Raw genomic sequence first — 15315 nt, forward strand, 5'->3', positions numbered from 1 at the left:
GTGCGTGGGCCCTGATTTTGATGTTAGAAAGATGATGTGGAAGCTTAAAAAACTTTTGCTAACCTTGAAAGTCAACCTCTTATAATCAAACACAGCTGAGAGACACTTTTAAGGCTCTGTGTTGTAAAATCACAGATCAAGGTAAGCAGAACTACTTCAGAATTCCTAGAAAAATGCATAAAACTGATCATAAGGAGCCAATAAAAACATTGCAAAACACACTTTCACAGCCAAAATGTATTGATTGATGACTTTTAAACTCTGTCTTCTCCCTCTTGGCGCTGTTTTAGATCTCTGTGTATTATTGTGCAGTATCATTATTATACAATGGCAAAGAAACCCCCTTCAAGTCATTCACTTTCTATTGCTTGAATCACAGAAACTAGAGGAATTTAAGTATCACTTTGCACAATCAAAATAAGGGAGAATTCCTTTCAGACAATCTTGCTCAACTGTTTTCATAAGGACTTCTTCTGTGGTATCATTAAAGCGACTAAGCTGAAAACAGTTAGCAGCCAGCGTGCTAATCATCCCCCTGTAATGTCCTCTTACTGGAAACCTTCCCGTCCCTCCTTCTCTGCAGTATTATCACAAGTGCAGCAATAATATTACCAGTCTATGCACTCAGAGTGATTCTACATGCCGTGAAACTAAGGCCTGAAACCAAAATCTGATGACTTCTGTGTTACGGTGTTTCCTTTCAGCCTGAGGCATAAGCAACTCTAATCCACAAAACGACACCTTCCAGCCCTCCTTCCCTCCCTCCCTCCTGCTGTCGTCTGCTACATGTGTGAAAGAACAATAAATCATGAATACCCGGTGGCTGAATACTTCACTTTTTCCTCCATCGACTGAAGTCATGTGCACTGACTAACAGCAGGATGTATCACAACACATTAGAGGACATTCTGTTCCTGGTGATGAAGAGGAATTCCTTAACATTAGCTTCTAACTTTCCCCTTTTTTTGGCTTTTGTCTTAAAAAAAAAAGTCTCAAGCAGCGATGATGGATGTGTTTGGATTTTGTAATGGAGGTTTTCAATTTAAAACCACAAATTAAAGAAATATAAAACTGCCACAAGCTCTCAAAACTCCCTCAAGGAACAGTGGCACTTTGGGAGCAAATGGAAGACAAGTGATTGTAAGTTTCACATAAAAATGTCACTGAAAGTTTCCCTTTAAGTCTTTTTTATCCAGGAATGAGTAACAATGCAGGAGAAAACCCTTGTCAGAAAAAACACATGTTAGAAATGACAAAAGTTACACATCCAGAGTAACTCCAATTATACTTTCCTATAATTATGAAAATTAAAAGCCTATGCCTCATCAACTTTCCACAGAAAGGGCTTGCTTCAGAGAGACCTGCTTCCTGTCCAGCGTTGCTGTTCTTGGCAGAGTCCTGCAGATGGGACTGATTTCTGACAGACCACACACCATTTTAAAAGGCTGGATGGCGTTTATTTTTATGAGGAGGGGGGCTTGCAAATGCCTCTCAAACGGGTCCAGATATTTGCACAAATTAAGTTGCGTATACGGTGTAACGTCCCGCCCTTTCGTCTCTGCTGCCCCACCCTTTCTGAAAATGAATAAATACATAAAAGCTCTTGATCAGTTTCACGGCACAGCCTTGACATGATGATTGGTTCTAACAGGTCTGCAGCTGGTGTATGCAGACGTGCATGGAGCTATAGGTGAAATCTAACAGGACATCATTAAGGCGATGTCCTGAGAGTGAGCACATGTGCTCAATACACGTGACCGTGTGTGTATGTCTGTATGTGTGTATACATTTAGCACAGCAGCAATCAACATGGCAGAGGCATGTTTCCTGGCCTGCACTGCGATGCTGCAGCTGTTGATTCAGCTGGAATGTGTGTGTGTGTGTGTGTGTGTGTGTGCGTGTGTGTGTGCGTGTGTGTGTGTGTGTGTGTGTGTGCGTGTGTGTGTGTGTGTGTGTGTGTGTGTGTGTGTGTGTGTGTATTAAGGGGACACAGAGGGCTGATGGGGGCTGTAAAGAGGTTGGAGGCAGGGTTTAGAGACAGAGTGAAGGAACAGCAGAGCTCCAAGCTGTTAGCGTGGTCTCCAACCATCCCCTCGAGACCTGACAGTCATAAATGAGTTCAAGTTAACAATCCGAGTGATAACTGGCAGCTAAAGCCCCATTAAACCTTGGGGATAATGCTAACATATACACGGTTATGAAAGAGTGAAACACATTACAAGGAGAGCCCTTCTGGAATTATCACTCCATCGAGCACCAGTGAAAATAACTACACAAGATAAACAAGGAGATAAAGCATGATTAACTAACTGAAGCTGCTTTATATGTAAATAAAAATGTGCTAACATAATTATTCTAATTGGGATGGATATGATGCAAGCATCATAATACTGGCACCAAACATCAATAGCTTATTGTTCTAAAAAAAAATAACACAACACCCAAAACAGATTTCCCATCCAATTTGTACTTCATGACTCACTGTAGTGGCGTGATGACAGTAATCCTGCTCTTTACCTTTTAAGGGCATTTCTTTCTTCAGCTAATCAGATACCCTGATTTATCAATGGGTTGCAAAATATGGAATTTTTCGAGCCAATACCGATAACCAATAATAACCTGCTCCCGGTGACCAATATTGATAAGATTACAAATATTTCTTTATTCATTTTCATATTTTAAAGTGGGTAGTTAATACAGACCTGAGGATTAAGATTCAAATCCATACACAACCCCTCCATATCTCTCTGACCTCCTCCATACTGCCACACTCGTCTGCACTCTCAGATCCTCCTCCTCCATCCATCTCACTGTCCCCCCTGCTTGCCTTGTTACCATGGGGAGCAGAGCCTTCAGCCACTCTGCTCCCAAGCTCTTGAACTCTCTCCCACCTGACCTCCGTAACACTGACTCACTGCCACTTTTTAAATCCAAACTCAAAACTCATCTGTTTAAACTGGCTTACTCATTCTGACCATAACTACACTGTCCATTCACTTAAAACTTTTTAAATTGTATTTTATTTACTTTTTGTTATTTAAACTCTGTTTGTTTTAATGTTGTAAGGTGACCTTGAGTATCAAGAAAGGCACCTATAAATAAAATGCATTATTATTATTATTATAAAGTGAGTAAAGATGCTCATATATAATGATATTCTATACTTACTAATCCTAACTGAAATCACTGTTAACTTGTTAAATCTAACATTTTTGATAATTTATTTTATTGTGAATCAGAGCACTCCTGTGCATGCCATACTCATTTTAAGTCTTCATCAGCCACTAGGCCGTCAAACTAAGCATACGAACTGTATTAATATCAGACTCCAATATGTCTGTGGTAGAATGTAAATCACTGAGGTTATTGTGGATCATATTGTGGTTGGGTGTAGAGATCACATCACACAGGGCAGGTAGGGATATGTCTCCAAAGGAACTTGGAATACTATTTAAAATTCAGCTTCAGCTGGTGAAATCTTGGGTCTTATATTTGAAAAGAGGTGGGTCATAAAGTGCTATAAATTCAGTGTTTTGCTTTAGCTGTGTGTTACCTCTCGTAAACTTCCTGTAATTCTCAAATTGGCACTACAGATTGAAACATAACACAACTTCTATTACATGTTTATAGTGACATCGACTTTTCAGGTGACTTAAAAGATTCCTTGTGTTAAAATTTGACCACTTTTTTCCTCTTCTTGGAACACCTGCAGCACATGTTTTGTAAATAGCAACCATGTGTTATCCTCCTCTGAAACAGTTGAAAACACCAGTGACGCCATTTTTACCCTCTTGCTAACTTGCTGTGTTTGTTGTCCTGAGTTACACTTTGATTTTAACCCTATGTTTCAACATCACTTGGTGCTGACAGCCTGAAGTTTTCATGTTGGCACCAGACTCATAAACCAAATGAAATAAAATGATGCCTGGCCTGAGATCTGAGTGCACTAGCACTTAAATATCACGACTGGCATTATTTACACAGCCACCAACTCTGCCAACTCTTTGGAAGAAGCATTGGAAGGGGGATCAGCAATGGTTAAGGGGTTCAAAGGAAACCCTCAACTCAAATCTACTCGGAGCTCCTCTGTGATGCTCAGTTATCGGCTCATTCAGCCGAGCTCCTCAGCTTTGTGCCGTCCCCGTGGCTCAACTTCTGCACTGCTCTCCAAACAGCTTTGTGGTCGGTGCCATGATTTGACACTCTGTCAGTTCCCAATCCAACCCTTTCCCTGCACAACAGTGGGATGAAGTGCTCACTGACGCACGCTGTCTGTTAAATTAATCAGGCACAACAGTGGCAGAAATATTTCCTTTGTCCTTTCGGATGATAACAGTGACTCACCGGAGGGTTAACAGAGTGCAAAGATGAAATAACGTTTGAGCAGCAGGAGGGTAAAAAAGCAGATAGAGGCGAACAAAACAAAGCCTGAAAAAGAAAAGGAGGGACATGCAGCTGGAGAGATTCCCTCATGTGAGCAGCAGGGATTGCACAGAGCTAATTTCCCAGCTGTGGCACCCTCCTGTGGTCCCACTTTGTCTGCCAGCCTCTTTACTCCCTCATCTACTACATGAGGAGGGTGGCCTGTGTGCTCTCTGCGACAGACTGTAGCTCTGCACTCAAAGGAAGTCCAGCAGACAGTGAGTAAGAGGGTTTGATCAAACACACTAACTGTGCCTCTGGGAAGAAAGAGTGTGGGTGGACCGTTTTCATGTTGCTCTCGTCAGCAAATGAACTTGAAATCTCCCTGCTGAGGAAACGAACAGTGTAAAAGTGTGCGTCAAAAATGACCCAATGCTTCCTTAGATGAGGGGGGAAGGTAACTATGTATGTGCTTTAGCCTCTCTGAGTGTGTGTGTGTTTGTGTGCTTGTGCGTGTGTGTGTGTGTGTGGTAGATGGGTGTGTTAGACAGGCAGGAAGCAGCACAAGTAAAAGTTTCCATTTTCATCAACTTCAAGGTATTTCACACACTTCATCCATTTTCTTTCAACAATGCCGTTCCACAGTCGTGCTCTGTGTTTATTTTCCTGACTTTAATAAGGCATGAGTGGTGATCACGCTATCAGAGGGAAACCATGCACAGTTAACCAAATGGAAGTTCTGCAATAAAAACACGACTCCAGCCCTTCTCCTTCACTGCTCTTCACCGTGCTGCCAACCAAAACAGCTGCACGCTAATTTCTAATTGATGATTTAACCTCCAGTAACCACCGTTTCTTTGAACGAGCTGCGACAATATTGAAGCTAGGGTCTTTGAAAAAAAAACCTGGCAAAGGAAATACACCAACAGCCGCACATTGTCAGAAAAGCTTCATGGAGTGAGGCAGACACCTTAACTGGATATCTTAAACATTAGTGATACATCCAAAGCAAACGGAGGTGAAGAAAGAGCTACAGTAGATCTACACAGTCCTTGTTAAAATTCCAAGGACAGGGATCTCACGGCGCCTGGTTTGCATTACTTGGTTTTTGAGAACTGCTTCAGGGACAGTTAAATTGCCTTCTTCTTTGACATGAAGCTCAGCTTCCTTAACCTCCAAAACCAAATACGGAAAATAGACAAAAGAAGAATGCTTAAACAAACCGCTATCCATCATTTATTTCATTACAGCCCATTAACATACTGAGGAGGGAGACTGGGTTTTAAACTGGAAAGAATCCCTCTGAGGTTCTTCGAGAGAATCACAAAAAAAACGAGACACTGTTTAGAAAACTGCGGAAAATTGTGTTAACTGAATGATGAAAATGTGATTGCTTTTGTTTTCAGTGCCATGTGATTAATCTGCTATCTGTTCACTCAAATACTTGGTGTTCAAATTCAACAGATGAAGCGGTTCTGGGTCGTTTCTTTGCCAGTTCATTAACAGAGGCTACGTATCAGTTCATGTTAATGGCTGCTTTCCCTCTTAATCATGCCTCATAGATAGAAATGAGCCGTGTCAGAACTAATGTTGGGGGATGTAGTATACTTATGTTGAGCCCTCCCTATGAGCATGTTTGATCTAAAACAGTTATTTCAAATGATGAAGAAAAAAAGAAACCTTCACTTTTGTCTTTGTAAATCCTTACTGTTTAAAATGTTACAAAGTTTTAATAGCGGAGTGCTACACAAGTGTTAAAGAATAGCTTTGTTTCTAGGGTGCCTCTTTAACTCTATGGTTTAAACTCGCCCCATGTGCTAAGGTTACCGTCCTTAGATTCCCAGCTTGGACATTCACCACGTCAAGCTACACTCTCATACCTGTTTTCGATTGTACCCACTGTCCTCTCCTCTCAATAAAGGCTCAAATCAGCCCAAAAATATATTCAAAGAAGAAAATAGTTGTTCCTGTATCGTGATTCATTTTTAACAAGCGTTCAGGCAATGTAACTTCTTCACAGCAACCTTAGAAGGTGTTCTATTTGGGGAAATGTTTGCCATGATCAGTGTTTAAAAAACATATTCCAAGGCCCAAGTAAAAGTTGTTAAAGTCTGATATGAGATTGCATTCATGAAAGTTTGGAGAGGTTTCCTGATGGGATACGGAAGTGTCACTGCAGGCAAACTAATCTCCTGTCCCCTATCACCAAGTCCAAGCACCGCACCTTGGGGGGACAGAGCCTTTGCCATCGCTGCCCTGGCTCTCTGGAACTCTCTTCCTCCAAACATCCGCAACTCTGACTCACTCCAATCATTCAAAAAACACCTCAAGACCTTCCTGTTCAAAAAAGCATACAACACATGACCTCTAACCCCGCCCCACCTCTGTCCTTGTTTTGTTTTATTTACATGTTATATTTTACTTTTACTTAAAGTGACTTTGAGTATTCAGAAAAGCGCTATATAAATCCTATGAATTATCATTAATTATTATTATTATTATCTACATTTAGAGGGGGCGGGTTCGGAAAAGTGAAGAGCCAATCAGCTGGTCATTCATAGTTTCTATGTCATAAAATAGAGAAATTATATAAATACATCAATTAAACGATTTAAAGATTTTTTTTTCAGCCAATTAACCCTGATAAGTTAGGACAAATTAGGGGAAGACAAGAAACGGAGGTAAACTTGGGCCCTGACAACTCACCACTTAACTCTTGAAAGAGAAATACGTTGTGTTTTGATGTTCATTCTGTATTTATACTGTGTATGTTTTTTTAAATAACCTGGTGCAATTTTATCCGTGCAATAACTTACTTTACTATCTATTTATCAGATAGAAGTGTACATAGTGTGTATACATCCGTAATAGTTGCCATATTTTATTCTATTTTATTTTTTTCTATTCTATTCCATCTTACCTTTATCATTACTATTATTATTGTTATTATATTTGTAACTATGTTAGTACATTGTTGTATTCCCCTGTCCCATGTTGTAAGCTGCTGTAACAAAAGAATTTCCCCCAATGGGGGACCAATAAAGTATATCTTATCTTATCTTATTTAACATATTTTTCATTCACTCAACTTAATTCCATCTGCTGAATAAGTCTTGGTTTAAACTTGTAGATGAAATATATACCCAATCACAGACAAATTGTCTCACAAACGAATCTCTAATAATGAAGCAAAATATGTTGTGTAGAAGGGCCAGACTGAAGGTTCTTAAGGGGCCGGATTCTGGCAAAAGCTAGCCAATGAAAAAATCAGATATTTCAAACATCATTCACCAATAATTCTAACTTTTGTCTGACAAACTTGTATGAAACACTACTGACTAATAAAAACACTACTGACTAATAAAAACACCATTGACTGATAAAAACAAAAATTTAAACACAACAGTGAAGCTTTACAACCAGAAAAAGTTCCACACCAGACTGATCACTGAGCAGCAGAGAGACAATGTGAGAGAGGAGTGCTTAAAATACAGCATGGTACTGTTTAAGACCACTGAGGCGCATCCTTGTTTTATTGCATGAAATTGCCCCTCAAAGCATTTACTAATGAAATTAGTGACAAAGAAAAATCAACGAGGCAGTGCTGACCAAAGTAGGCATGTGTTTAACCTCCTCTCCCTCCGTATTATGGTACATTATGTAAGTGAGAAAGGCCCTGAGTGTTGTGTCAGCTGTGTTATAGGATCAGTGCCCTGCAGCGACTCCACGTCACTGTTGTTCCGACATATTTGTTTGTTTTGATCCGTAATTACGAGAGACTGGAGGAGCACCTGACATCTGCTCCATCACAGAGAGAGAGAGAAAACACCGGCTCAGTGGGCTCGAACACAGCCCAAAGACAAAGCCAAACACACTCCGAGAGCAGACTTAACACTCACCTTCTGAAAGAAATCCTCCCCACCGTTGACTCTCCCCTCAGAGGCAGCTAAAAGGAGACAGAGAAGAAGAAAAATAACTTTAGAAAACCACACAGAAACATTAACTTCTGTATATACAGCAGAAACACTCAGATTATTCGTCTCCTTGAGATGTTAGGGTATCTTTATGGTGGATCTCCATTTCTTTGGATGTTGTGTTTGGCACAGCAAACCGATACTGCTCGTTGACAGGAACAGAATAAAATGTTCCAAGTTATTTTCTGTAATCCCAAAGATTGGATACAGCTTCTGTGTAACAAATTGGTGGACACAGTGGAAATATTCTCGCTATTACGGTGGTACAGTAATGGGGTATTTCATTCCTCTCCTGGGTCAGCTGGTTCACGCTTCTTGAAAAGACTTTCACACTCCAAAATGTGTCTGTCAGCACACAGGCATTGGGGACTACATTACTTGAAAAACTTTGGATGTAACTGCCCAGAATCACTTGTCAACAAAATAAGCACTTAGGAGATTTCTGGTGGTTTGAAATTATTTTCTTAGCAGGTGTAAAATGCCAAGAAACTCCCTCAGCAGATTCAAAAAGCTGGGCGAAAAACAGAGGGCCAACCGGCAGAGAAAGTCAGGCCTCAAGCGCTCCAACACATCTGCAAGTCCTTCAAACTGTGGCAGCTCTGTTGATGTAAAATACATATCTGCTCTCCAAGGAGAGATCTCGTGTTCCTCTGTCATTTGGGAGCACGGGGAAGGTTTAATCATGCATTTCAGTGAGCGCTCTCCAGACGGATCTGTTGCTGTCTGTGCAAATCTGGGTCAGAAGTAGCAGCGGAGTTGATGTTAGGTTTTACGGCGCAGATATAAATGCTGACCAGACAGGACTTATGATAGGAAAACCAAAGTCCTGTTATTTGAATACATGTTTGAGCTAAGTCCAATGAGAAAGTTATTCCTGGATGGAGTACATGAGCGTTTGCTAAACAAGAAAAACTTCAACTATTAGATAATAACTTTGTCAGGGATCAACAGAGAACTAAGCAGCAACGGTTCAAATATATATCAACTGTTTATGCTTTTTTCTCAATCAAATATGCCTGAACAACAAAGTCAACTGTCAAGAAAAAGACAGATGACAGAGATTAGTTTTAAGAAGAGGTTTAAAAGAGGACGCTGGGTTTGTCTGTCTGACATCTTCAGACAGAGTTCCTCAGGTGTGGAGCCCGACTAGAAAAGCTCAGTCACCTCTTGTGACCAATCGAGATTTAGGAACCTCGAGTAGGGCCCTGCTAAAAGACCACAGGTAATGGTCAGGCTCATAAGGAGTTAGCAGTTCAAAGATACAGGCTGTAGCCCGGCCACAAAATTTGCAAACAAATTCTGAAACACACAGGTGGCCAGTGAAGGGCAGTGTGGACTGCTGTTACACGAGTGCTTTGCTTGCTAACAGCATTTTGAATCAGTTGCAATCTTCAGATGTTACGCTTAGATGCAGGAATACAGTGCAGTACAATAGCCAACTTTTTCTAAGTCTGCAGGAGAAAGGAAAGACATGGTTTTAATGACTAGCTAGTAGCAGCTATCCAGACTATGCGTCAAAAATATCTGCAAAAGGAAACTGAATAATAATGGATTTGATTGAACAATAGTTCCAGAAGATTGGAACCCCAACAAGACCTGTAAGACCCTAGTGCTGAGTGAAGGGGTCTCACCTTATCATGAAGGGGCCCCTCTACTTTAACAATCTGAGATATTAATAATGTTATTGATTCAGAACTATTTATAAATATTGATTAGGAATGGTTATGCGTCTTCTGCTTTGTGTTATACTTACAGTAGGAGCTGTGAGAAACTTTCTAGCCTTCTTAAAATGAGCTAAATGAAGCTGTATTCACACTTGTATGTAACTCTAAAAACGGCACGCAATTTTTGCGGATGGGCTCCACGTGTGGATTTAAACTACAAATGATTCACCCCAGCCTTACCACTACTTTTCCCAACTAGCCCGTGTATGAAGTCAAGGTGAGTCAATGTGAGAATTCTCTAATTGCAAGTTTCTGCTGCATCATTATCAGAGTCAGTTACATTTTCTTTTCCATTGATTTATTTTTATTTATTATTTAAAAGCACCATGCATATTAATTTACACTTCTGTAAATATGCCATTAGTCCCCTGGCAAGGAATGTTAAAAAGGCTCCCTAAAAAGATCAAGATTAAACAAAGATAAAATAGAGTAAAATAAAATCAAAATAAGAAGGTAGAGGAGAAACCAAAACACACACCAACAAACAAACAAACAAACAAAAAAAGAGAAGAAAAGAAAAGTACAAATGGCACCATACAATTAAAATGACTAAAAGCTGCATAAGGACATGATATGACTGTCTTCGAGAAAGTGTCCATGGACATAAAATACATGGAGCAAGACAATCAGGAGATTGATCAGTCTTTAAACACTGCTGTGTCCCATCCGTGTTCATTTAAGTGTTAACTTCAAGTGCCATCTTGAATTTTGAAGATTTATCTTACAGCCATAAGGTTTTGTGTCTTCGACGTCTCCTGCCTTTTCCATGTTTCAATAAAGTATAATTTCTCTCAGGGTAGAATCTGTTTCCCTTATAAATTGTATAACACCTGCAGTGCACACATTTGCACCTGATGATCACCATGTGAATCCTGGCTGTGAAATCCATTGTTACGACTTCCCCCGATCAACTCCACATTTCAAAGCAAAACCAGATTAGATTCACATCCTCACTGAACATGATCCCAAGTTCAGCCACATCTGAGGTAATGGCCTTTGGCAGTGCCGTAATGCCTACATCACGGAGCATTTAACAAGTGTTTGTAGTTACACAGGCTGCACAGTAAACAAGTCCAGACCAAAGTTTATGAAAAGACATGAGACTGGTCGAAATTGGCTGAACTGGTAAATCCATTTCAGAATAAATGTGTGTACAACAAAGACTCACCATCCATTTCCACTGATAACAGATAAACTCAGGCTACTTGTTGTCTCATCATGGAGTCTGAGGAAGCTGAAGTTTAGAAACTGTGGTCCAAAGTATGATGACACAATAGTTCCACAGCCCTCATGAGTCAGTTTTCATAAATGGATTGCAGAAATAAAAAGAAAATTTCCACAGCTTGCTATCAAACCTTTTGTCTTCTCATCCTCCTTATTCAGCTAAAAAACCTCAAGACAGTGTCTCAATACAAAAATCACATCAGCAGACCTCTACTCGTCCAATAATACCAGCATGTCAAATCACAACTTTTGAAACACTGTGCAAAAGAAAATAACACATTCTGTGAAAGATGAACTCATGACAAATGGAAATCATTGCCAGGGGATGACTAGAGTTTCTTAAACAATGCTGGACACCTATTTAGCTTCTTCCGATCATTGTTTAGAGATACAGTAATTCTACTGAGCAGCTGATGTTCACAGTGATGCATCACAGCGTACTAACAAATGCTCTGCATAAATAGTGACAATGGAAACAGCTTGCAGCTGGCCATAAACACTGATGTGGACTGTATTTAAACAGAGCTTTCTTCAAACACAGACTCAGGACAACATGTATACTGTCAAAGGATTTCTAGATAGTAATTAAAGATTCAACTGAACAGTGGAATTTGTGATCTAATGGTAAAATACAAAAAAACTAACTTGCAAGGTTGTTTACTTAACCGTGTGTTGAATGATCACAAAACTCCTTATTTGGACGTAGTGACTGTGAGACATTTTCTATCTTAAAGGTTAAGAGTTTGACTTGTCACTATAAATGGAACAGAAAGTTATCAATAAATCAACTAGCATGGATTGATAATCACAGGTCTCATTTTGGCTCCAGCTTGAGCTTTGTACTTCATCCACACACAAAAACAAGAAGAGCAGAGGGAGGGCATTAAGAAGTATTCCTATCCAGTGTTTAGTTAAGGGAGTGTTGGGAACAGCTCAGGCTGAAATGTTCAGTACTTTGGTGGCCTGAAGTTATCCACGATTATGAAAGACTCTGTTACTGGTTACTGCGAGAGTTTCCTGTAAGACAAACAAAACGACTCCAGACTGGTTTTTTTTCATTCTTATCTACGGAGGGGAAACGGAGAGGGACAGATTCTTTTTTTCGCTGTGGTCTCAGTATTTTTTGTCAACTAAACAAAAGTAAATCCCAGAGGAAAGGTCTCTGATAATGGCAAATTAATGAACCAGATTTAAAACAGGGAACAAGGTCAGACTGTTAAAATGCCACTTAAAAAAATAACATACTTTCTGACTAAAAATCTCGTCTTGCTTTCTCTTTACAGACAAATGTATCTCTCATGTGAGAGTTTGCTGTGATAAAGTAAATAAGGTTGATTCTACAGTGTGCTCACAGTAACCTGGTCTGACACCCACTCCCTTGCAGAGATTACAGGCCTTAAAAATTACAATATAGAAAATATCAGTTTAGTTGCTGATTCGCTGATTTGCTTTTATAGGTCATATAAAGGCCTCCCTTTTAATTTCAGTCTGTTTCATCCCCAGTAACTAACTCCTCACATGAGCTTTAACTGATTTGTCTTTTTTAACTTCTTGTATAGATAACAGAACTGTTTCATTGTTCCTACAGAAAACATTTACTGAGAAGGTAAAAGCATGATAAGTCTGATAAATTACCAGAGTGTATTCCATTTCAGTGCCTAACACATTTAACACCACATTTAACAGCATCTATCCATGTAAATCAGACTTCCATGGAAACACTGAACTGCAAAGAATTGCATGCAAACTCCTCTTCATCCATGCACAAGTACACACAAATATTCTTCTCTAAGCATTTCTTTTGACATAAGCCGGTAGATGCAGTGGAGTCACTGCCAACTCTAGACTAAAAACAACACACAACATATAAAACTGTTTATGGGACGATGCCAGCAGCACAAGATTTTCAAATTTTGACGATTACATCCAAACACTGATGTCGGAGTCAAATAACAGGGTCACATGAGGCCTAATGACATGATTTAGGAGAAGTATAATAACATAATAATGACAATGTGTTTGTTTTTGCTTTTTTAACCCTCAAACAACACAAACAGCGCTACAGCATTCTTGGCATCAGATATGGAAAATGAGTGAAAACATGAGCCATGTGCTGAGAGCAAAACATCCTGCTGGCACATGTGTGGAGCGTAAACCAGCCGTGGGAGATCCAAAAGCAGAGGCAGGAGGAGTAGAGAGGGATATTCCATAGATTCCGACACTAATAATGATATGGACAGAGAGATATAATGTCCTCCTACACTCCACTTCTTCTGAATGTGCTCTCTGCACGCTCCGAAAACACACAAAGAACATTTTCCCTGGGTTGAAAATTTGCTCTCAAATCTCTAAAGACAGCAGCTACTTCATGCCTTTGAGAGCAGACAAACTTTCTTAATGATTCCAAAGCACTGTTTGGTTCAAGACCCTCTGAAATACAGGCTAAGTGGAGTGTTCACTGGTGGCTGTTAGACCTAGTTAGAAAAAATGAGCCAATGACAGTTTTGAAGCTGGGATTAAGGATGGGTATGTCATCATCCTGTGCCAGAGCCAGAAAACGGTGACAAGCATGGAAGATGTGATCACAGCTGCACAGGCTGAGAATTAGAGAAACAGCTCTTAGATAATCATGTTTCTATGATTGATGTAACAAACATTAAAGGGGAACTGCACTGATTTCTCCACAGGTCTTAGGGGGTGGGGGGGATTAACAGGTTGTTTTAGGTTTTTAAGGTTGCAGGGGAGGAGATGTCAATATAACATATCAAAAACAGAGTTTGAGCAACTTCAACAAGTTTGAGGACAGAAAAACATCTTTGGGGGCTCATGATCTCTGGGCAACACCTTGCATCTGGATCTGAAGCTAACTACTCATGACAATATTAGCTGCTGCTAGCATAACACACTAAATCCTGATATACTGTATCAAATATAGACGTAGTCTCAGTGACGCCACCCATTGGTTTCTGAGGAGCCATTATGGAGCCCAATGACGGAGGTTGGCGGATGCTGACTCAAGTCAACCTAACTTTTAGTCAAACTAGCCACAGGCAAGGAAGGGGAGTTGATGCTGGCCTTCTGGCAAACAGTTACAACGCACTCACCTGTCAACTCCTCAACTCCCTTAAATCCTTAACCCTAAGCCCCTGACATTATATCACTCCTGCATCCATATCATCTTTGCTGCGTGTGCAAAACAACAACAGGGAAGGGGCAGGTGAGCAAAACAGCGATTTTTTAAAAATCTGGGAGTATTTTACATTGAACAATGCAAATAAAATAGCTATTTAATTGAATTGTGGATATCATAGACAGCAGGTTTTGACAAGGGGTAATATATTGTATAAAGGAGACAAGATATATCTGACTCTGCAGCATTGATTTTGAGTTCTATCCTATATTTCCTGTAATGATCTGACATGGTGCTCAGGGTGCAATGATAAATTGGTACTGGAGTACGCTTATGTTTGATTCTCCTCACCAACAATATAAAACACTATCAAATTAATGCAGCCTCCACATTAACTGTAAATGACAAAAACAGAGGGTGTAAATCAGTCAATGAATGGTTAGTGTGAAAATACAGAAAAAAAGAATATAAAAATATGATAAGATTATTTAAAGAAAAAAAAATCAATTTGACTGCATAGCTTCCTTGGGCAGGACCTGCTCAATGTTGGCAAATATCATGACTGCAATTTTTTTGTTGAGATTAACGCTGTTCAGAAAAAAAAAAAAATTAGGGAGCAAGATCCAAACAACAATAAGCAGAATGGCATTCTCTAGTTTAAATTATAGCTTTAGCCCTTGGTAAAATATTGTTGCATCAAGGTCACACAAACCTCTGAGATTTGAATTACAGCTGCTGACTTGCAGCTAGAAAACCCCAAAAATGGTCTTTACAAATTGAGGCAGTATTCTCCATAATATTCACGTTTGCTTGTGGATTTGATTTGCAAACATACAATTTGTTGAAAAGAAGTCTTTTTATTTATATTTGCCTCCTTTCTTGCATAACTGACAGGCACTGT

The 15315-nt window shown here is 39.7% G+C and overlaps 1 protein-coding gene across 1 annotated transcript in view; it reads right to left on the minus strand.

Annotated features, from left to right (window-relative positions):
* The window catches only part of LOC117811765 (protein bicaudal C homolog 1-like), a 71480-nt gene that overhangs the window by 41373 nt on the left and 14792 nt on the right, over positions 1–15315 (minus strand). The window contains exon 2 of the mRNA XM_034682228.1: positions 8262–8308. Coding sequence (XP_034538119.1) covers positions 8262–8308 — 47 coding nt within the window. The remainder of the gene's footprint in view (positions 1–8261; positions 8309–15315) is intronic.

Source organism: Notolabrus celidotus, chromosome 4 (assembly GCF_009762535.1).
Source record: "Notolabrus celidotus isolate fNotCel1 chromosome 4, fNotCel1.pri, whole genome shotgun sequence".
NCBI lineage: Eukaryota > Metazoa > Chordata > Actinopteri > Labriformes > Labridae > Notolabrus > Notolabrus celidotus.